General features: G+C 36.7%; 2 protein-coding genes across 5 annotated transcripts; one reads left to right on the forward strand and one right to left on the reverse strand.

Moving 5' to 3' along the window:
* Nucleotides 1-724: 724 nt before the first annotated feature.
* Nucleotides 725-13,006, forward strand: LOC113100970 (ceramide synthase 1-like). The gene is made up of 7 exons (XM_026265463.1): nucleotides 725-1,769; nucleotides 7,205-7,364; nucleotides 8,537-8,717; nucleotides 8,896-9,057; nucleotides 9,511-9,658; nucleotides 10,004-10,128; nucleotides 10,701-13,006. Exons 1-7 carry the CDS (start codon nucleotides 1,509-1,511, stop codon nucleotides 10,741-10,743), a joined length of 1,080 nt encoding a protein of 359 aa, XP_026121248.1. The 5' UTR covers nucleotides 725-1,508; the 3' UTR covers nucleotides 10,744-13,006.
* A 16-nt stretch (nucleotides 13,007-13,022) lies between these two features.
* Nucleotides 13,023-23,376, reverse strand: LOC113100969 (nicalin-1-like). Of its 4 annotated transcripts, none has more exons than XM_026265460.1 (15): nucleotides 23,026-23,376; nucleotides 21,042-21,232; nucleotides 20,818-20,962; nucleotides 20,019-20,113; nucleotides 18,441-18,518; nucleotides 18,253-18,356; nucleotides 18,089-18,177; nucleotides 17,219-17,358; nucleotides 16,911-17,134; nucleotides 16,709-16,796; nucleotides 15,291-15,329; nucleotides 14,967-15,130; nucleotides 14,826-14,879; nucleotides 14,531-14,609; nucleotides 13,023-13,936 (listed from the first exon to the last, which is right to left on the reverse strand). In XM_026265460.1, exons 1-15 carry the CDS (start codon nucleotides 23,177-23,179, stop codon nucleotides 13,874-13,876), a joined length of 1,707 nt encoding a protein of 568 aa, XP_026121245.1. In that variant the 5' UTR covers nucleotides 23,180-23,376; the 3' UTR covers nucleotides 13,023-13,873. The 4 variants fall into 4 exon arrangements, with proteins under 4 accessions (XP_026121245.1, XP_026121244.1, XP_026121247.1 ...); XM_026265459.1 differs by having other exon boundaries at nucleotides 18,089-18,180; XM_026265462.1 differs by having other exon boundaries at nucleotides 16,956-17,134; nucleotides 23,026-23,373.
* Between the last annotated feature and the right edge of the window lie 1,545 nt (nucleotides 23,377-24,921).

Raw genomic sequence — 24,921 nt, forward strand, 5'->3', positions numbered from 1 at the left:
AAAATATGCCTCCAGCAATATAGTACAAGACTAACCGTCTTCATGTGAATATTGTTGATTCGTCTATCTAATGCAGTGGTTTAAACAATCTACACTAATGTGTTTATATATTCATTACAGAGAGTGCATTTAAAAAAAAACATTAAGCATTATCTTTGTAAGTTAACACGAAATGTACTAATCTACATGAATAAAACGGAAGTTCTGAATCCCTGTTAGCCATAATAAACAAAACCTTTGAATTTCCTTCCCTTTTCTGAGACTTTTATTAATTGTGCTACTGTCACTTTAAACCAGTTCCTGCTCTCTGTCTCTCTCTCTCTCTCTCTCTCGTCTCTCGCTCTCTCTCTCTCTCTCTCTCTCTCTCTCTGTCTGTGTGTGTGTGTGTGTGTGTGTAATCTGTCCTGAAGATAACGGGCCGCCGCTTGAGTTAGGAATCCGAGTCATTTTAGCGAATCGGTTGGTTCGAACGATTTGTTGCAACTTGCAACGACAGTTTTTATAATTTGTTTTCTGAAGATAAAGATATAAACATTTAGTGAAATGTAACCATTCCATGCGTGGAATTGATATTTTTGTATAAACTAAAATGTTTCTTCCTTTATATGTACATGCAGCATATTTTTGTTCCAAATGCTATTATTATTTCTATATCAAAAACATATCTCTCGCGATGGCTGCAGGCAAGTGAATCATAAGCGCATTGCGAATCGACTCAACTGAATCGTTCAAAAGATCCGGTTGACACGAGCACAAGGACATCATCTGCTTTTTATGCTCACTAACCTCAACTTCTTCACAGCGCGGCGCGTCTGTCGCTTCTCACGGGAGACTTTAGATCAATTTTAGACACATATTCATAGACATTTGTGTTTTTTTGTTTGTTTTTTTTTTCGTTGTGCGTTTGTGAACATACCATATGCATTAGGCTACATGCGGAGCGATTTTGTGCGCAGGTTTATTTGAGTCTATTCATTTGGCGATTTTTATTTCTACCTGTTTTCTATATTCGACCCACATATGGACATACCGTGGGATGATTTCTCCTTTAAACCTCTCGACATGAGATGAAACCCAGAGGAGATGCTATATATACAGAATAACGAAAAGAAGAGGACGCGCTATTTTGGCACATGAATTGGACACACATCCCATGCGCGGACTATAACGAGGCTGGTTACCGTTTTTATGAACCTTTTGTTTCAGGATTGCTCAGAATCCTTAAATTGTAAGCCATCATCTCGAATTTATAATACACTAATATAGGATGCTGAATCATATATCGTGCGGTTTTGTAACCATACTGTAAGGGAGGAGTTATAGTGAATATTATATATAGAGAAGGTTTACTGTTGTAGGCTATTTAAGCAGATGATGGTGGCACACTAAATCCATTTAAACCCCAATGGCTGACATGGCATAGGCCTATATGCAGGATATTATATAAAAGAATCTCTCCCACTTAGTGGCTTGTCATTATAGCAAATATTGCAGTATTTTTTAATATAATGGACACCAATCCAATTGATGATGGTTCCTCCAGCAAAGGCATGGAAATGGAGAGCATGCCTAGCTATATGGAGTTCATCATCAGAGCTTATTCAGTCATGTTCAGTGCCTTTAAAGACTGTAAAGACTGCGGCCTGGAGCTGTCCAGAAGAACCTTGCTGGATCATGCATACATATCATGGATGGAGATCTTCATGTTCCTCATGTGCGCGGTCATGTGGACGAAAGTGCGCAGGAGACTGACCATGTACGTCTTTGAGGTGAATATACTGCAGAAGTCGCTATCAATCCAAATGCAACCAGTGACCGATTGGTATCAGTTATATTTGGTACAATAAGTGTTCGTTTTATTTAAACAATTCAAATTTCGGTATCGGCTATTGAAAAACCTCATTAGAAAGGTTCATTAGAGAAGCCTGTGAATGTGTGAGCATCAGACACTAGGTCTCGAAAGCATCACTGGCGCCCTCAGTGAATATTTGTAGCGTTTCAAAACATTGGACGTTGCATAACCATTTGTATATTAAAGGTCATTTGTGCATCTAGATGTTCGAATGTGTGTTTCTAGTGGTGTTTTCTATGTCACGTATCATTAGTAGGCTAATAATAACCCATACTTGGTGTACAAGCAAACCACTCATTTAGACTCGAAAGTTTAGTTTTTACTCTTGTTGTTTCTGGGCAGCAGTATAGCAGAAGTTTTGACACTTGATGCAGACACTCATTACTTCAACTGTGAATGCAAAATGAGTTTGTGATGTAGTTTATCCTCTGTTGAACCTGAAAGTCGTCAGAGGTTTTGTTTGCCGTTCACAGGCCAGTGAAATTAGTTTGAAACTCACCGTGCAAAGTTTCCATCTGCACAAGAGTTACTTTACATAGTTTTTTACATTGCATTTCATCTTTTACATACAAAGATAGCTGTGCAAACAGGTGATATTACTATGAAGTTCCCTAGACGTGAATTTTACCAAATTGCCTCATGTCTGGGACTGTGAAATCCCCATCTTTTTCATTTCATGCTTATTTTAGGCCTAGCTGACATATGCAAATGTCAGTTTCACTTCCTGTCTTGAAACGTGTGGGGCGGAAACATGCTTTTCATGTGCGTTTATTATGCTTGCTTGGCTCACCACATGCATGTGCTGCATTTACCGGGATCAAAACTGCCATGATTCATTGGTGCGCTGCATTCATGGGTGCACTAGTCTGCGGTTTATTCCCTCTTATTCTCTCAATGCATTGAGAAACCCTGACAGATGGCATGGGGCAGCTGGCGTGATGTATGAAATATGTGACGTGTCAGGACCCTGTCTGGTTTGTAACCCTTGAGTAAAAGACAGTGAGGTCATTGCAAAGAGTTGCAGCACTGCAGTTTGTTTTTACAAACAGGCGTGGCTCAAGCATTCGTCCCTTACAGGCCGTTAGTCACATATCAGTGTATCAGGCCCGAATAACTTTAGCTTCTTTGCTAATAATATCCCTCTCCATGAAAGAGGGTGTCCCCTTCTAAACAACACAACCATATGATAAAACCATTGCTTGTTAACCGCATGCAAAAACAAAATACATGAATCAGTAGGAACCAGATGGGATTCTGGTGTACTGGTACTGGCTTCTTTAAGGAATAGTTCACCCAAATAGAACCTGTGTTTTTTTATTGCAAAAAGAAACAAAAGATTAGGTTTAAATAAGTAACAGATTACTTGCTGATAATCTTCCCCTACAGTGAACCCTTTTGGAAAATCAGCATATGCTGGTTAGGTATGTTTGAACATACACAACTAGCTCCTGTTCTGGACCAGCTTTAACCAGCTGCCATGCTTCAAAACATAGCTAACCGGCATATGCTGGTTTTTAGACCGGGAACTTTCAACCGCTGGAATTACTGAGTCACTGAGTTGAACCTGAAGTAACTGGATGAACTGATTAAGTGAAAAGATTTGAGTGATTCATGAAATGGGCCTAGGTTTTCAGTGATTAATGACTTAACTATGGGTCTGTTCGTTACTCTCAGCTATCATATGATTTCAGAAGTCATAAAATATAATGCAAAGTCATATTAAGCCCTTTTTTTTGGCTGTCTGAACTCAGTACTGCAGTTGTACTTTGGCCACAAGATCGTCTTGGGAGATAATTTCTGACACCGTCTGCAGTATTTAGAGTGTTTTTGTGGACTATGTCCTGCACTCACAAGCACATGCGTGCCGTACGCAACATGAGCTTTCTGCCTGCTTTTTAAACGAATCTCCATGTTGCCTAATAAACAATTTATGGCATGAGCTCTTAGTGCTAATGAGGCCCATTCATTTTTTAAGTTAAGTTCCCTTGCACTTTCATGTTCTCAGACTGGACGGATGACTAGCACAAGGCCATCTGGCCAGAACTGTGATCTGTGTCTGTGAAAAATCAAGGTGTTGACTGTGTGCCGGGAGACCGAACGCATGCTGTTTTGACACTGCCATGATCACTAGTCACTGGACCAGAGGATATTTTCAGTAATCACTCCACTAAAATCAAAATACACAATATCGTGTTCTCGCAAACAACATCAGCTGTCTGAAGAGCTGCCAAAGAAATATCATGTCACGCTGTGAATTCTGCAGGCACTAACCTTTGGGTTCTGTGTTTTAACAGCAGTTCGTACAGACAGAGATCATCAGCTATTCAGATATTAATGTTACAGACGGGTTTGAGCGATTTACATTCTTAACACGTGTTGCACAAACATAATTATGACAGCAGCAGGTGCACTTACCTTTAATTTAATTACCTGTTAAAATATTGTCAATACATTTTCAAGTAATCGATTATGTGCATGTCTACTGAGAGGACAACTTCTAGATTTTGAAATCAACACAAAATAGTACTAGTGTGGATAGTGTGGATAATGACAAAGCAGAAACAGTTAGCAGCTAGTGCTGATAGAAGACTTTTCTAAAATCTTCAGAAAGTTGCATCCCTGAAAGGCGATTAAACACTCATTAATTTACGCCCTCTCAGAGACCTGATGAACTGTGCCGTTCCAAATGCTTGTATTGATGTATTTACAATGTTTGGTGCTCAGAGAGAAAATTGCATGCCATTATCAATAGGGATCTAAAACTTTCTACATTCTTCCTTCCCCTTTGTGCCGCACTGTTAAGTGTACTCTGATCTCTTGATCAGATGCATAATTTTTACCCGAAATGATGACAGAAAATAAACGAGTAATTCTAAGAACAATCAACGCTTAAGTAAATATAACTCAACCCCAAAAGAAAGAAAAGAGGAGGGTGTTTAAAGGGGCAATTGAGTATAAGATGAGGCTCTGTGGCGCCATCTGTCCCAGGGTTTTATTGACCGGATCTCTTTCCAATCCGATCCGTTAATGTTTTGGTACTCTCGTAATGCAATTAAGTGTCTCTTTACACTCAAAAATGAAAATCATCATGATTTACTCATCTTTATGTCATTTTTAACCTTTATGGAGCATATTAGTAGAAGAATATTCATTCTTGTCTTTCATACAAGTGGCCACGTTTCACAAAAGTGATCCATACAAGTTGCATGAAGATTCAAATAAACTTTAAAGTAAAAGTATTGGTTAAGAAAGGCATGAGGATGAGTTAATAATGACAGTAATTACATATGTGCGAGATGGGCTTTTTCTTTTCCTTTTGTTTGTTGTCATTTGTCTTTTATGTATTATACAAAACCACCTGCTATCCTCAAACAGTTGCTATAGAAACTGCAGGTTTAGCCAATAGGTCACCACTTGTAAAAGACCCCAAAACAAAATGTGTTTTAGTCACATTCAGTCACCAGATTCCGGTTTGGTTCAGTTCAACCCTCGCTTCTGCTTGCCATTCATGTGCTGGGAGAGCGAGTAGTTGTCGGCGGCCTACTATGGGTTGCAATGTCTTCCGTAACAAGACCGCTTTCCAAGAGGCAATTTCTTCTGCTCAGAAGGTGGTTTTACAAAGCTCAAGAAACTTTTGGGGAACACATTTGTTATTCATTAAGTTTTCTTCAATGATTCCTAAAGCGAAAAGACAAGAGACACAAATGAAACAGCTGACGGAGTAAAAGAACACATCTATGCAACCGTATAGCATAGATAAAATAATCAATAAAATAGTCATACTGAATCATATTGAAGATCATACTTTTTCTTGGCAAATCCAGAGAAATCCAAATCTCTCTTGAGCATTTTACCAGAAGAAAACAGCCAATCTGAGAAGCCCCGAAAGTCTTCATTGAACTTCTAGAGCAAGCAAATGGAATATTAAAGAGATCTCATTTGTGGTTGGCTTTTTTGGGATTGGCCTGAACTCATCTTTGACTAATTAGTGGCCAAAAGACCACAGAGCAATATCAGGCTGCTTTGCTGAGAAAAGATTGTGCTGTCTATTACAACTATAAGCTGCAGTCATCCGCCATGCCTCAGCCACCATCATCAGCCGACTGAACCTCGGCCCTCAGCAAGAGGCAGTGATAGACGAAGGGGGGTGGGGGATTTTGGTGACAGCTGGCCTCTATAAATAACCCCAGCGGGTGGAGGCGGAGTGCAGAATCCTGCAGTGTGCGCCACATTGCCTTTTGGCCAATCAGAGGCAACCATGAGACCTAAATCCTCAGGAGTGTGGTCACACAATGCCAACATACAATATATGCCTACTTTCTTTGATTGTCTTGAGCACTAGGGAGAGTGCAGATCAGGTAACGGCAAGTAAAGGTGGTGATCATGAATAGATAAATGATTAAGACATGCTTTCAATCGCATCTTCGGTTACCGGGACAAGTCGCATGGAGGATAGTCTGTCACGGGAGAGATAAGGTGGAGGCATGTCGGTACACAAAAAAAACATGAACAAAATACCCAAGTTTAGCAAAGGTACTACTTTAGCTTGAGGCTGTTACTGTCAGTGGGATATGTGAGTCATCCAATGTCACGAGTCATCCAATGTCGTGAGCTAATCATAGTGGTCTTTTTATAGCTCATCCTACTTTGGAAAATCACAAAGATGCTTTACTATTTCTTGTTTTGTTTCATGTGAATTTATAGAAAAAAATGTATGGTGTATTTAACATTTTTCAACTTGATAAACATTTGGCAACTGATTTTGCACTGTTTTGGTTCTATGACATCACACTAACATTGTACCACCAGGGGAGATATACAGTACAAATTAAATGTTAGCATTCACTTTCAGGCAAATTAAATACATGAGTCAAAGTTACTATGTACAGCATGGTAACATTACCTGGTAGCATTGTGTTACATTAGCCACGTTTCCACCGCAGGAACTTTACCCATGAACTAGGGACTTTGGGCTGGTACTCTGGGTGTTTCCACTGCAGGAACCAGGAACTAAATAAAGTTTGGATATTATTATGTTCAAATGAAAATGAAAGGAGGCAGTGGTATTTGATATCCTATTTTGTTTTATTGTAAATATACAGTGAGGAAAATTGCAGTAGCCAAGGCGAGCTGACTTATTTTATCAGGCACTTTAGACCGCGGTGGAAACGCAGAAAGCAACAGGTCTGGGGGAAAAGTTTCTGGGGGGAAAAGTTCCCGGTAATTTCAGTGGAAATGCAGCAATTATTTGTCCTCTGCAATTTGGTTGCGATTTCTTCTTTGTTGACGAATGAACACTTGCTATTCAAATGCTAGCACTGTTATTTCATTCTTTTCTCTTGTTTTTTACAGCCTTTTGCACAATGGTGTTGTATCCAACCAAAAGATGTCTCGAAGATGCCGGAGAGTGCGTGGAAGCTGGTCTTCTACACAATGTCGTGGTCATACAGCACTTACCTTTTGTTTTTCACTAGCTATTCCTTCTTTCAAAACCCCCCATCTGTGTTTTACGGTAAGCCTCATACCTAACGCATGTCCTGTTTTTGTAAGTAATAGTTTTATTAAACCCTGTCAAGCCTGTAAAACTCAACCCTTGATTTCTTACAGTTAATTGAGTGGTTTAGTAAACATATCGCATTCTAACTTTTAAAAGGTATAAATATACTTAATATCAACTGAAATGTACTAAGTTATCATTGAAAGTCCATGTTTACAAGGGAGTTACACAACATGAGGAAAATGTTAAATGTTTAATGACTTAAGATCTGATGAATAAACATTAAAGGTCTCAAGTTGCTATTATCTGTTAACACTCCTTATCAACACAATAGAGCCCCATTTACTCTGGCCACTGATCACTATTTACGCTCCCATTGGTTGTTGCTGTATCATGTCATGGCTTATTTGCAAGTTTGACACATTGGCAAAGATGATTGTTGTCGCTGGATAAACCGTCTGTTTTATGAGGCCAGTGTTCAACTTTTGGAAGTCAAGGTCATTACCATCTAGTATTGTTCTTTTTATGGTTGTGGAGTTCACTTATGGCACTTTTCCACTGTGTGGTACTACTCGGCTCGGTACGGCACAGCAAATCTCGACTCAGCTTGGTTTGCGTTTCCACTGGAGTTTAGTATGGCTTTAGAGAGGGTGGGATTATTCACATGTCGTTATAGTTCCGCCACTCTACTGCTGCAACTCGTGATAAACTTGTTCATTCTGCCTCGTCCCATCAATTTCTAACTGGATCCGCTCCTCTGCAGTCAACAAGAAGAACGTCTGTACTTCCTCAACAGACAAAGAAACAGCCATGTTTTAGTTATTAAAAAAGGTGCGCTCGCTCTAAACAGTTTCGTTCAATACTTAGCTGGCTGTGCTGATTTAAATCTAGTGGTTCTGTTGTGTTTGCGTCGCAAGTTCATTGGCACAGGTAGTGACGATTCTCTCACGCTGATCATAGATTGAGTGAGAGAATCGTTTTAGAATCATTTAGAGTTTACATGTCACGTTTTGGTAATGGTACGTTTCACTTGGAATCTCAACCGAGGTGGTACAAACAAAAAGTACCAGGTACTGTACCCAATGGAAACCCCCCCAAAAGTAAACCATACCGTGCCGTATCATGCAGTGAAAAAGCGCCATTGGAGAACTCATTTTCACTTGTTTGTTCTCTCTTTCTTGGTTTAGACTGGAAGAGTGGGATGTCGGTTCCCACTGATATTACAATAGCTTACCTAATCCAGGGTAGCTTCTATGGCCACTCCATATATGCCACCATCTACATGGACGCCTGGAGGAAGGACTCCCTTGTGATGGTGGTGCATCACTTTATCACTCTGGCCCTGATCACATTCTCCTATGCCTTCAGGTAAGGCAAATTTAGACTATGTTCAAGCAGTGATGCAACAGCCTGTGGAAATGGGGGTTTGAAGTTCCAGTTAAAACAATAAATAAACAATTTCCAAAAATTCCAGATAATCAATTTAAAATATATGCCACTAAAAAACAGTTAATAAACCACTCATCATTTTTCATATCATCCTCAGATACCACAACATTGGCATTATCGTCCTCTTTCTTCATGACATCAATGATGTTCAGTTGGAGTTCACCAAACTCAACGTTTACTTCAAGACCCGGGGAGGGAAAGAGTACCTCATCAATGATGTCCTGTCCAACATGGGGGCCATTAGTTTTAGCATCACATGGTGAGGTTAGCTTTTGTTCAAGAAACCAGAAGTTTTCTAACGGATGCATATAGTAACACAGCATTTAAATGTTATGGTAGCCTAAAAGTGATTTGTGGAATTAGGCACAGATCCTTTATTTGTCCTATGGATTTGCTCAATCCACCACTTTCATCTGACAAAACTTATACATATAAAACTTAATAATTTCTGGACCTCTGCTCTGGAGTTGGGTAGATCTGTAGAAGCAGGATTGGGTACCCCAGGTTTAGGGTTAGACATTACAGGCAGATGTGTTTGATTAGGGCTTGAGGGGAACTCTGCAGGACACTGGCTCTCAAAGGCCAGAATTTCCCACCCCTGCTCTACAATATCCCTTGTACATGTAACAACTACTTTGTAATGGATTTTTGTTGTTGTTGTTATTGCTGCAGCTGCCTTCTCATGTGAGCTAACTTGTTCTTATGTTTGCAGGTTTTGGTTCCGTTTGTACTGGTTCCCCCTCAAAGTTCTATGGGCTTCCTGCGTCACCAGCATCCAGTCGGTTCCCGAAATCCCTTTCTATTTCTTCTTCAACACACTCCTGTTTGCCCTGCTCCTCATGAATATCTACTGGTTCCTGGTAAGAATGGGTAGTTAAAGAACACAACAGCAGTAGTGTAGCTCAGGGTAATAACCCGAAGATTGCTGGCTTGAGTTTTGCATTGAATCCACTGTGAGCTGTGATCAAGTCAATTAGGCCCCCGGATGTGTAATCCTACTGTCCTGAAATCAGTAGTATCAGATCACGTTGGCTAGATATCCAGCATTCTTTATCCAAAGTGTCTTGCTTTACACTTACAACATGAACCTTGCACACTAATCTGGCAATGTTCAAGTAGTCAGAGATGTTCAAGTTGCATTTCTCATGTGCTATTTCTAGGAAATCTCTCTGTCAATGTCAGACATTTTTTGTTTCTTTTTGCAGTTCATTGTACTGTTCGTGGTGAAGGTCCTGACGGGCCAGATGAAGGAGGTAAATGACGTCCGGGAGTACGAGGATCAGGACCTAAAGGATAAAAAAGACACTAATGATCAGATGTCTACTGAAGGGTAAGCAAAGAAATGCAGCAGTCTGTGGTTAGCACAGGTTTACAGCATGTGCATGTAACGAAGAGGAAGTCGTGTGGTCAACTTGCAATTCAGGCAGAACTGAGAGCTGTAGATTCAACTACCTTGATTGAACCAAAATGTTTTTGCCTAATCAAGTCAAGTCTGCTTTATTAAATTAATAAATCCCTACTGTTATGAAGGCAGGATAATGTTCATTTTCTTTGAAAATGCATGTTTATAAGTATATAAAACAAAGCTATATTACATACTTGATTTCCACTTAATCTGGACTCCTTTAAGAGTTTCAGAGTTGGGCAGAAATAGCTTTGGCTTTAGGGCAACAACACAGTCAGAGATCACTGAGTGTGATGGTCCATTTCGACCTGATCTATGAGACGTGCAGATTAGATGAAAGTGCCGTCTCGTGTCTATGTGACTAGCCTCACGGCATTAGTCCTATCCTTATCTCTCAGACCTTGAAGTGAAGTGATATCCAACCATGCCACATGCATCCTGCAATCACAAACTCCTAGCCTGACATTGTGCTTTTTACGTCTCTTCCTTCCTCTTAGGAAACACGTGCAGAACGGGATCACAAAGAAGAAACATCTATAATGTCTAGGGGCTGCCACCTGCAGGCACCTAATGATGACTGCAAGGTACTTATATGACCTTGTTTGATTGTAACCCTAGAACGCCAAGGTGCTTGGACAGTTATAAGAAGAAACAATATCGACCATCATTTGTGTTTTATCTCTATTGTTTTTTTTAACTGTAATCATAGCACTGTGATTGTTATCTCTCTTGTGTATTTCATTATTTTTTTGTTCTTGTTTAGTTAAATGAGTGACCTTTCACTGATAATTAGGAACTTACGGCTTATATCTCTACCCGTGAGAAACAAACCCATGCATTTTGGAGAACAGCGGAAACCATGAAAACCAGGTTTTGTGGTCGTCGACTAGTTTTTTTTATTATTTTTTTATTTAGAGCACTGTTTTTGTCATTCTGCTGTATCTATTTTCATTCCAGGAGTGAAAGAGTTAAAATAGTTATACATAACTTGTTGTAGTGAGTACTAGTGGAGTGGTTCTCAGATCAACAGTCTGATCTGAAAAACAGGAAAAGGAACATTTAAATGGGTATAATGTTAGATGCAAATTATAAAATGCAATTAACTATGTAATCACACATAGTTAGGGGAGTGAAACAAAACAAATTCTTACCATACCTTTTGTTGTTTGCATCAAAGGAGAAGATGTGCGTCCAATCACTCATCAGTATTTTGGCACAACTTCATGTTAATCCATCACTTTCACAGTGTGGGCTTTAGAAGTCCATGGTAATATTAACACTTTTCAATTTTAAGGAATTTAAACAACAAAAAAGTACAATACACAATACTGTAAAATACATAATATAATAAAAAATCAGTATCCTGTTGATCAGTACCTCAAAACCATCTGAGAACCTCTTTTAGTACATCAGCTGTCTTGTTTAGAACTACAAATTTGAAGTTATTCAACTAACTTGGTTACAACTACAAATCAGCCTGACATGCATCAATCAAAATCATGTTTGTACAGTATTACCATGTTTGAATGTACAGGGAAATCTCTTTCAATGTTTGGATTACAATAATACTGCTTGCATTCCTTCCGTAGAATATTATTGTTTTTTTTTCCCCGCTAGCAACCGTTATTGTAATGGCGCGATCTAAACTAGCTTCGGATTGGCTAACATCTTCCAGACGCTATATTCGTGTTTATTTTACAAAAATATAGAGCTAGAACTTATAATTGATAGTGAATGATTATTATTCAGTCAGTTTTTTTTGCTGCCTATACTCAAATTAATCAAAGTATTTATGCAGATGTTGTATTCAGGAACGCATGATATCTGAGAATATGTTGTATTAAACTAATCTTACGATAAAAGACCAAATGGAACTGATATCTGTCGTGACGTATTAATTACTCCAAAACTATCGCAATACTTGAATAGTTGATTTGCCTACTGTATCAAAAGTCCAGTTGTGGGTGAAGCTCGTAATCTTCGCGCACAAATGCTGATAAGGTTTTTGCGTCGCGTTGTGGTCACGTCTTCCGTTCATGACGCTAGCTTGCGCTGAGAGCTAGCCGCTAATGATTTTGTTTTTGGGTGAAATATTATTTAACGCAATTAATACCGCTGCTGCTGTGTTTTCTCTGTACACGTCCATTGTTTATAAAGCAGCCGTTTATAATGGTACTGGCAAAGGAGTGGAGTCATTTTCTAGTCTTTTATTATTTTTACCCGTCATGTCAAATCACTGAAGAACGATGTTAAATGTTGACCCTCATTTTTCCCCAGCATTTATTTGGAGTCATAATTTGGATTATCATCTAGCAATAACTGTTAAACCCCACCTTACACTCCATTTATATAAATACTTTTTTTTCTTATGTTCTGTATTGTTTATTATTCATAATAATTGGATCGCATTTAAGAATATAATCAAAATGTGGAAAGTGCCAAATATAAATAACAAACCCCTTGAGTGTTATGAAAAGCAACTTTAATTTGAAGTGGGGTATTTTGCGTTGTAAAATGTTATTTATTTAAAATTGCACTGTAATTTCTTACTACTGTTTTTCCTGTAAATGCATTTTAGCAATAGTAGCAACTAGGGGGGATTTATACAGATTAATTCTAACATGGAAAAAAATAAAGTTATTAGATTTGTTTCAACATTTTTCTTTTGACCATTGACTGCTACGAGTAACAAGTATTATCTCATTCATAATGGAACAGATTTTAATAATTCCAGTTGAATTAGTGAATTGAACCCAACTGTGTTGTCATGTTTTTCCATTTAATAAAAACTGTTCAAAGTAAACAAGTGCAATATGTTCTTAATTCAACAAAAACCTTTATTTATTCATTTATTTTTCTTCGTCCTTAAGAATCAAGATTATGTACCTCTGATTTGCAAAGTTTATTCGAGTTTGGGAGAAAAAAGAAAAGAAAAAAGAAATCAGTGCTTCCAAAACAGCAAATTTGTGCCACACTGCTTCCTTTACGAAAGCAGAAGTAAACAACTGCTGTCAAAACCCACACGTGGAATTAGGAAAGAAGAAATGGGAGTTATAAAATGTCTTGAAAATCACTGGAATTATAATATTAGTCAAACCTTAGGATAAAAGAATATGCAAAACAAGAAATGCCAGGTTTCCAAACATCACATAATTGATATATATATTTATATATAATACTCTCTCAGAAGAGAATCAGCAGTGAGAGTTGAGACTCGTGTGAGCGCGTGACGAAGATTGAGGAGCATCAACAGACTTCTCAACCTGCAACGGTTTTGGCCCACTTTGTAGTAGCTGCCAGTGAAGAATAATCACACGAGGAAAGGCTTTCAGGAAACGCTGCTTAGAAGTGCAATCGTAATTGATGCAAGAGTGCACACTTCATGATGGGAACTGATTTGTTTGTGATTCCAATTGAAATCTACTCCATTTGAACAATTACTTAATGTATTTTTAAGGTCGTGGGACTTGAGGCAACGCTGAGACGAGGAAGACTTGAAAGGCTAGCGGTGTAGTGGATCAAACTCTTGACAGGGAAATCAACATTCATTCTTCAGAAAACTAAAGCAATCAAACAAACTGGTGAAATGAAGAAAGTAAACACACTCTTGGCTCCGCTGTGGCCCCCAGGGGCCCTTCGTATTGCGTGTGTGTGAAGAGATGGCTGGGGGTTAATGCTGTTTGACCCGAGGAGACGTGACTCTACGCAGGAAACTGTACAGAAGTCCAAAATTCTGCAGGAAAACAAGATTTGTTTTACTGTTTTGTAAAATGGTAATGACATAGTTTTAAAAAAAGTTCAGGGTTAACAAAAAAAAAAAAAAAAAAAAAAAACAAACAAAAAAATTATATATATATATATATATATATATATATTTTTTTTTTTTTTTCCTGGAAATAAGACAATGGTTAACTGAAACAAAAAATATATAATTAAATTATATATTTATAATATAAACATAAAATGTTTAATAATAAAATATAAATATTTTAAACTATAAATGTAACTTAACTGATTTTTTTTAAAATATATATACGTATTATATATATATATATATATATATATATATATATATATATATATATATATATATATATATATGCATATTTTTCAATCTTATTAATATAACATTCCTATAATATTCAAATAAAATATAATAATAATATTGACATAAACAGAAGATTGCAAAAATAAATATAAAATTTTAGCTTTTGATTTTGGGGTGATGAAATGTAACTAGACAAATATATATATTGCATGCAAAGTGTGAAAATGTTTTTTTATCAATAAAGCAGCAGCTCTAAATGCGTCTGAATATTTGTGGTACCTGGATGGCTAGATACAGCACTCCGAGATAAGAAGCGATGCAGAAGGCTAGCAGCAGGTCGAAGATCGCCGGTTTAACCCTGGATCATTTCAAATACAACATAATTATTCAACCAACCCTGGGTTAATCACACTTGTATAATCATTGACATCAAAATACGAACATGTAGTGCGTGCAACCTTGAAACCCAGGTTAAAATTCATCACTAACCTGGGTTTCATCACAAAACATCTAAAACAATCCTGGATTGACAAAGCAAACCTTAACAAGATTTAAACTTCAGTGGATACCTCACCTATAAGCATTCATGGTCTGCTTGAGTTGATCATAAAAGACAAACTCAGGGTCCCTGTCAAACACAAAACACATCGTTTAAGCTCTGAATATTCATTTCCACTCAGCATGGGATCAGGCGGCCGTGCGGATCTGAATTCACCTCTTATCGGCTCTGACCAGATGTCTCTTGACGTCCTTCAGGTAGTGGTTCAGGTAATACTCCAGCGTGTGGACGATGCTGCTGTCTTTGTCCAGCAGCTGTGCGGCTCGCGGTTGAGCGGTCAGCCAGTCCAGCAGTGACGCCAGCTGATCCTCCTGCACCTGCTGATGGGAAAAAACAACAACATCCAACCAGAGACAAGACGTCAGCTTCACAGAGACGAACGAGAGGACGCGTGCACATAATGCTGCTTTAAATACTGTGAGTGAGGGCTGTTCAATGCAACTCCAATGTGCTGAACATGGGGTTTTTGATTACACTCACCATCTGTTCAGTGAAGATCTCCAGGTCTCCGCTGACTCCCTGCGTGACAGAAGACAACGACCACATCATTAAAACACACACTTTGTGGCGCTCAGTGGTAGAGCTGCATGATTTAAGGTTATAAAGATAAAATTGTGATATGGTTTAGTGTGATTTTCAAATTTAAATTCATAATTAAATAAATATATGTGATGTGTGTTTTAGTTTTTTTTTACAGTTTGTGTTGTAAAATATATATATACAAAATAAAATATATATATTTTGTTCATTTTTATTTAGTAATTATTTATTTATTTTACAGTCAAATATTACAATACACATTTCTTATTTTGCTTAAAATTTTTTATTCAGTAATAATTTTTTATTTTACAGTCAAATATTACAATAAACATTTTGCTTCATATTTTTTTATTTAGTAGTTATTTTTTTCTTTTTAAGTCAAATATTACAATAACAATATTTCTTATTTTGTTTCATATTTTCTTTAGTAATTATTTTCTCTTATTTTAGCCAAATATTACAATAAAGATTTCTTATTTTGTTTAATATTTTTTATTTCGTAATTATTTTCTCTTTATTTTACAGTCAAATATTACAACAATATTTCTTAATTTAATATTTTTATTTATTTTTATTACAATATTTCTTATTTTGTTTAATATTTTTAGTAATTATTTGTTAACAGTCAAATATTATATTTATTTTTTTAAATTAGAAATTATTTTTCTTTTTAGTTTAGTCAAATATTAAATTTTTTTATATATTTTTATTTAGTAATTATTTTCTCTATTTCACAGCCAAATATTACAATAATAAAATGTATTATTTTGTTTAATATTTTTATTTCGTAACAATAATAAAGGAATAAACATGGTGCAGTTTAAGCAATTATAATCACAATAACAAATCACAAAAACTGTTTCAAGAGTGAAGAATGACACAGTTTAACAATTTGTACTGTAAAAGTAAACTATCATCATTTTTCTTAAAAACGTTCTTATTTTATAGTCCAATATCACTATAGTAATTTTTTAAAATTCTGTTTAATATTATATACACTTATAACTTAGTTAAAATAACTAAATAACTTCAGCTACTTGCAAATTAAACGTTTTTAATTATTTTAACGATGTACTAGTAAAAGCAAACCTGTAGAAATACAATAAATCAATATATATAGCTTATATATAATATTCTAAAACACACACACACACACACACACACACACATATATATATATATATATATATATATATATATATATAAAACAGTAAATTGCAAGTAGATTTTTTTTCGTGCAGCATTAGATCAAAAAGATCACAAAAGTGGTCTTACATTTAATATGTTCATCAAATTATTTCGCACACACATCAACATTTGTGAAGAGACGAACACAAACGAAGATAACGCAACATTACCTTCTCCGTCAGGTTGTATATGACTCTCGCTAGTGTTTCTGCGATGACTTTAGTGTTGCGACTGAGCTTCGTCAGATCCACATGAGGCCTGCGGGAAACGGAATCAAGAGCGAGATGACATCATCAAACCGAATTAACCAATGGGCAGCGAGGGGAGGGAACTAGTCATGAGGGGAGAGAGAGAGCACCAATCATCACCCACCCAGCGGTGGCCTCTCCCGCCCCCTCCAGAGAGGACGACACTGACCGCTTGTCCATGATGGAGTGACGCGCCGGGCTGCGGTGGCTCTCCAGGTGGGACAGGGTGAAGGCGGGCAGGCGGCGGATGCCGAAACGCTCGTGCTCCCACGCCAAAGTGTCATCAGCCAGGTTGATCTTCTTGTGGACCATTGAGAACTTCAGCTCCGGGTGCTGATGGGCCACAACCTAATGGCAGGACACAACGATGACCGACTGAAGGCGTGAAGTAAATGCTGTGTTTATTTCTAAACGAGGAGCGGAGAATCTTACAGTCTCTAGCTCTTTGAGCAGGATGTGTTGTGGGCTTCCCTCTTTCGGAGGCTTGGACACGTGCAGGTAAAGGTTGTCGCTGTTACCCAGAGTGTCTAGACACAAAACAAACGCCACGTTGTCCTGAAGCAGACTGGAATCTGAAAGACAAGGGGGAGGTCAATCCGTACAGATTTTTTAAATTAAGAATTTTTATATATTTTTTTAAAACAGCTTTGAATTGACTACTTAATATCATATTTATTATTAACAGTAGTAGTAGTAGTAGTACTATATAATGCTATTAAGGTTAATTTTGTAAAATTGGACTTTTGTAAATTAAAATTTACGGTTGCAATAAAAACGTATCAAAACTGTGGTGACATTTACAAATGAAATTATTTAATTTGTTCGGTTACAAAATATTGAGATTTATCTTCAATACATTTGTAGCAATAGTCAAAAATACATTGTATGTGTCAATATTATAGATTTTACTTTCATGCCAAAACTCATTAGGACATTGGTTTAAAGATTTTGTTACATGAAGATATTTTGTAAATTTGCTACTGTAAATAATTTAATAAAACTAGATTTGTAATTAGCCCAAAATACACCAGGACTCTTATTTTGAAATGTGCATGCATTACTATTTTCAGCTGGTCATAATAAACACAGTTTACCCAAAATACCAAAAGATAACCAGAAGATAAAATACATGCATTATACAAGACTTTTAATTACAAACAAGGCTGAAATAAACAGACTCTTCTTATGAAATTGCACTTCATATTAACTATATTTGTTTTGAACGATCATAAACATCTAATTTTAGTCGCAAATGCGAGTAAAATGTTTAACCCATTAAGCACAGCTTTGGTCGTGAGGTACCTGTGTGATCCAGGTTGTCTTCCAGCCAGCGTTTAGTGCCTTGGTAGTTAAACTTCCCGCCTCCCGACAAGAAAAACAGCAGGTTGTATCTGCTAAAGACATTTTTTTCGTAAAGCACGTAGATAGAAAACGGTATCAAAATAACTACATAAATCATTAGCTACCCTGCATGCGAGCGTTTGTAGGAATAGAGTCTAGAAAACAGTCTTGCGAGCTCCAAAAGTATAGCGACGCCGCTCCCGTTTGAGTCCGCGCCATACGACAGCCACTGAAAGAAAAAACCACACTCTGAATATAACAACAAACAACTCAAAAAGAAGTATGAAGAATTAAAACGACATGATGTCCTTACCGGAGCAACTCCAAAAGAGTCGTAGTGAGCCACCAGGACAATAGTGGGCAGATCTTCTCCCGCACCTGTGAGACGACCCTGAGAACAAGATTGAGAGATTATATCAGGAGTAAAAAAGGGCAACTAGTTATCGAGAAGCTAATCTTAAATGACATTTCTGTGCAGCTGGAGGGTTTATAAACCTGACGTTCGACTGAACTGACTTCTCAGATTAGTAGGGATGTTACGATTCACTCAACTCACAATTCGATTCAATTCACGATTTTGATTTTATGATTCGATTAATGATTTTTCTTTTTACAAAATAAGATTAAAGACTAATTAAAATTTAAATGAATTGACACAGGATCCTTTTATTATCGCTTGGACAAAATGCTTTACATTTCTTAGTGAAATTGGAAATATAACACTATAATAATATAATAATATACCACTTGAATATTATTATTATTCTTTTGTTGGTTTTGATTGCTTCCATTGTCCATTTTACCTTTTGGATAAAAGCATCAACTAAATAACAAAATGTAAATATAATAACAAAAATAAATTGAAATAAAAAAAGGCCCAAATCAAATAAATAAGTAACACAAATAAAATAAATATCTTCATATATCTTCATATGCCTGGTTACCGCTGTAAACAAAGCACTTATGAACACTGCGGCAGGTGGAGCTTAAAGCGTTTCCTTGGTTACCGCTGTAAACAAAGCACTTACGAACACTGCGGCAGGTGGAGCTTAAATCGTTTCCATGGTTACCGATGTAAACAAAACACTTACGAACTCTGATGCAGGTGGAGCTTAAAGCGTTTCCTTGGTTACCGCTGTAAACAAAACACTTACGAACACTGCGGCAGGTGGAGCTTAAATCGTTTCCTTGGTTACCGATGTAAACATAGCACTTACGAACACTGCAGCAGGTGGAGCTTAAAGCGTTTCCTTGGTTACCGCTGTAAACAAAGCACTTACGAACACTGCAGCAGGTGGAGCTTAAAGCGTTTCCTTGGTTACCGCTGTAAACAAAGCACTTACGAACACTGCAGCAGGTGGAGCTTAATGCGTTTCCTTGGTTATCGCTGTAAACAAAGCAGCACTGCACATACAAACTTTAATATGCACTATACAGAGGCAAGATTAAAAGAAAAATATACCATTTAAACTTTTCTTAAGACAGTAAGTTCCCCTCAGACATATATTCATAAAAACTTCTACCCTTAATTGAATTGCAATTTGTTGAGCATCTCAACCAATTTGAATCGTCACATATTTTAATCAATTTTCAACCAGCTCACGGTTAATCGTTACATCCCTGCAGATTAGTGTTATTAATGTCCTCTGAACCTAAAACTGCTGAGGATTCAACACAAAAGTGGATGAATTACGGTTAAGACCCTTTTTAGAGTTTGACAGCTTCTATTCACAATTGACTTTCACTTTATGAGATCTGCGTGAACGTTCTTCAAAACATCTTTACTTTCGGTCCACACGACAAAAGAAAGTCACACAGGTTTTTAAATGACACGAGGGTCAGTATTTGCTGAGAGGTGCTGGGTTAATGTTCGGGAGTCAGTTTTACTCACCTCTAGGCTAGTAATGGCCCAATCACTGACAGCTTTACTCTGAGCTCCACTGGTCACCATCTGAAAACCGTTAGCTGTCGCTGTGTGCAGCAGCACTGGTCAAAAAAATACGAGTCATCTTTAATATACTTCAGCGTACTATTAAGATATAAATGTATGCTAAAAACTATATAACTATATAACTACATATATATATATATATATATATATATATATATATATATATATATATATATATGTAGTTATATATGTTATATAACATGTATAAAATACTGTAAAAATTTTGTATACGTGCACTTTAATATAATACATATTTTAATATATATTTATACAATATATTTATGGTATATTTGTGTGCATATGCTTGATTATAATATGTATATCTAATACATATACTGCATAATATAATGCATAATATAATAATAATATAATACTTAAAAATACATTATTAAAAGAAATTGTAATTTAAATAAAAATAAAGTTCACAAATAATATACCACATTAATATGGAAATATTATTAAAAAACATACCCACACAAAATGTATTTATAAACAATATTTTTAATGATCATGTATAAAGTATTATTAAAAACAAAACATATGTGCATATTATTAAGCAATATATATTACTCAAATATATTTTTGTACATGTATATATGCTTTATTGGAATTTATCATTTTATATACTTTGTAAAAATATATACTATATAAATATTACATAATTTATAATAAAAAATATACTAATTAGTATGCATGACAAATTTTATATATCATATTTTCTGGGCTCAGTGTGAAGTACCTTCAGCAGCTGATGAAGACCCCTGTGAGGAAGAGGAGATCTGTGTCTGTGTGTAGATGGACAGCAGCTCCTCGTCCTCCAGAGCGAAGTACACGGGCACGATGGTCTCTGTGGCCAGCAGCTCCGGCTCCAGCTCCATGAACTGCTACAGGAGCGAAACACACCACAATCAGCCTCCAGCGAGCGGGACGGCCCCATCAGACTCTAGCAGACCCCAGCGTTACCTGCACTATGTCCTGCGGCATAGTGGACATGTTCTGGGGCAGTATGATGACCACGGCCCCCGCTGACTGTTGCAGGGCTTTCTGATATTTCTCGTAAGAGAAATCGGCGAGTCGCATCATCACACATCGACGGCTGAGCACCTCGGCCTCCACCGTACGAGCCTCCGTGTTTAAAATGGCGTTACGGGAACCTGTGAATAAACTTGGATTATTAGTGCATGGGATGCATATTACAGACAATATGAAAATTAAATATCGGACTAAAATAAAAATAATGAATGACATTATTTATAAATAAAAGCTAAACTCAAAAAGTAAATTAAAAAGTACCTTAATGTATATAAAAAAACTGTATCTTTAAAAAATAGTTTCTCACATAATTAGCATGTTGCTAGCATGTTTCTAACATATTTATGTACTGTATAGGTAGATGCCCCATTCAATTGTGCCAAGCATGCAGACGTGTCCACCATCTTTAAATGGGGGGGTACAATGGTGTTTCGTGTATTCAGAGTTGTTCACAGGGTTAAAGAGATGGATTCTCATGCTAAACATGGCCAAAGTTTTAAAAAATTATTTCGAAGAATGACTGAAAATTTCTGTGCCGGAAATCTTACTTCCGGGTTGGTACAAGTTTCGGCTGTTTTTTTTTTCGATCGTGGATCTAATGACGTAGACAAGAGTGGAACTCCTTACATAAGCATTTCACCCAGAAAAGCACACATTGACCGGAGGAGAGCGAGACCGCGCACATCAGCACACTTCAAAATTGTCGGCAGCGTTGCGTAGGATTTGTTCGAGAATGCCTCCAAATAAGTTAATTTTTGGATATGAGGGAAAGTTTACCGTGTTCAGCTTCCCCAAGAAACCAGCGTTACATGAACAGTGGATGTAGTTTGTTTTTCCGGGGCAGCAACGGAGTGTATCAAGTGCGTTTGTGTGTTCTGGTCAGTGTGACGAACGTTTTATAAACAAGGTCCAGGTCGACGCTGGATTTGCACATCGTTTGCTATTAAAACATGGAGCCGTCCTTGTGATAAAAGACCTCATTCATGTAAGTACAACTTTATTAGATTTCTATCTTTTGTTGGAAATCAGCACATAAGTGAATATATGTTAATGTAAACAACACGAAACCTCAGTATTATAATTCCGCCTACCGCACGCCTCGAGCTCTGCTTTTTCCGGAGAGAATCGCAAAGCTGTATTTTTCTTTTATAAATATGATAAAACTAAAGACTTTTTGGATACATGAAGGATGCAGTACTACTCTATAGGAACTCAAGATTAACATGAGATTATGAATTATGTACCCTTTAATGATCAACTTGACGTCATTCACCATATAATAATCAATGAAAATTCGAAGATGCCACAATCCTGCACAGCCGTTGGTTGTTAAAAACACCTGGATTTATATTCCAGGAGCAACAGGATGACCTGACTTTGACAGATAGATAGATAGACAGACAGATAGATAAACGGACAAATAGAACGATAGCTAAAACAATAGATAGATAGAACAACAGATAGAACGATAGAACGATAGATAGATAGATAGATAGATAGATAGATAGATAGATAGATAGATAGATAGATAGATAGATAGATAGATAGATAGATAGAGTCTCAAGGCATTCTGGGAGTTTATGTTTAAATTTTGACAGTTGGAGTTTGAATTTTGACAGTTGGGAGTTCGAATAGTCTTGGCTCATCTCAACATTCCGTCAATGTAAGTCTATGGGACTTTTATGATTTTTAGATCATTTAAAATCCTTAGTTTCATGATAAACAATGAGTCAGAAAGTCTGGAGGTCTGAGCTGATCGGAGTTCGGGGGTTGTAACGTTAGCTTGAAAGCTCTCGGAGGAGTAGCGTTCAGAAATTAATAAGAAGAAGCTGTAACAGCAGATCAGTAGACAGACGTTCTCAAGTCAAACTAATACAGCATTATGGGATGTTGTGAGGTGTAGCGAGTGTCTCACCGTAGGTCTGTCCCTGCAGGTCGTACTGCTGCATGCGGTACACGCTGAACTCATGCGCCGCTTCCGCCCGCAGCAGCACCAGAAACAGCACCAAACTCAGCGGCAGCGACCACTTCAGCATGTTCTCCAACACCTCACTGGCCTCCTCGAACATACTGCAGCCGGTGCTGTAGACTCCTGCGGAGAGAAACCGAGAAAACACGGAATGAATGACCGACGGAGATCTCTCGAGCTGTCAGGAGCCGCGGTGGGGATTTCAGTCAGGCGAAGTCAACGGACACCTACACGCCTGCCTGTATTGTTTCAGCGATGCACGTTTAGCTTTTTCTATAACAGATTTGGTTTAAAATATATAAAATTAAGCATTTGGGGTTTTGGAAAATAATTTTAATTGATTAAATCTTGTCCACGTGCCTCTTGTGAGTGATAGCTGGGGTCCATCAGGAAATTTCAGGGACTGCCTCAGCTGACCTTTTTCTCTAGTTAGATTTATTATCTTTTTTTTTTTTTTTTTTTTTGGGAAAACATTCAGAAGCAGTTTCCTGTGGGGGATGCAGTGCAAGTTATTCATTTAACGAATTACTAATAAATTAAAATACATTTTAACTTACTTAGTGTACAACCTTTTAATTAATTTCATGTTTCTAAAATATTTCTATTTTATATAAATTTGTATTTACTTGTCATAATAATTAATGAGCCACATATTAAATTAGATTTAAAAACTAGAATGAAATCTGTTTTATTTCTTATATAAAGAAAACAATAAACTTCCCGATGATGATGGTAAAAAGGCCATTGAAATAAATAATTCCATTACATTAAATAATTAAACATATTATTTATTTGTGAAATAGAAAACAACATGTTCCCTGAAAGTGAATAATAATAATAATATTTAAATACAAATGAATAATTGAATATTACATTCAATTATTAAACTATAAATATTGGTTATATCCAAAACCATATGCTCCCTGAAGTTTAATAATAATAATAATAATAATGTTTGAATTAAAGTAAATTATATGTAAAAGTTGCATGAACTAATTACAATTAAATGCTTTTATCGTCCTCTAGAGGGAAGTCTTCCGCAATAATCAAAATCTGACCCCAGTTGAACTTTTCTAAATAACACACACAGATAGACACAGTAAGATCACTTCATTTAGTTCACATCTAAAATACAAAAACATATTCTTAATGCTGAAAATGCTTTATTTGTGAGGTGAAGTCAATAGGTAATAGAGGTTTGCATTTATTTGTTATCTTTTCTGCTTTTGTTTATGATAAAATGGATCCATGCAAGATTCCAGTTACAATTTTCCCAATCGTGTGATTATTAAACAATTATATGACATTCAAATGGGCGTTTTCACATAACCTTTATGAGAAATACCCATTAAAGCAGTGCAAATATTTTTGATTGAACAAAAAGCACATTAAGCAGAATATGTAATGGCATTTGGAACAGAAAGGTAAACTCTAGTGATGGCTGTAAGTGGTTGAGGGAGACAATCAATCTGTTTAAGTGCTATAAAATCCAAAACAGTCTCTAAAGTGTTCACTGGTTTTTAGAAAAGGCCAATCCTTTCCAAAAATGTTCTCGGAATGTTCTGACAAAGCTTTCCTCAAAGTTATGAATAATCGTTTACCGAACATTGAGTCTGTGTTGTCTGGTCTTCAATAACGTTCATTAGTAAGCATTAGCACAAAAACGTTACTTGTATTTATGGTTCTCTTAAAAAAAAAAAAAAAAGAGTCTTTAAAATTCCGAACATAAAGTAACAGTGTTTGCAGAATTCTAAAAAGCAAAGTTCTCCCAACGTTCCAAAGGAGCAACATTTAAAAATGGACACTTTGAATTTTCAGAGAATGTTTATTAATTGAGAAAGT

Source organism: Carassius auratus, unplaced genomic scaffold (assembly GCF_003368295.1).
Source record: "Carassius auratus strain Wakin unplaced genomic scaffold, ASM336829v1 scaf_tig00217432, whole genome shotgun sequence".
In the NCBI taxonomy this organism is placed as follows: domain Eukaryota; kingdom Metazoa; phylum Chordata; class Actinopteri; order Cypriniformes; family Cyprinidae; genus Carassius; species Carassius auratus.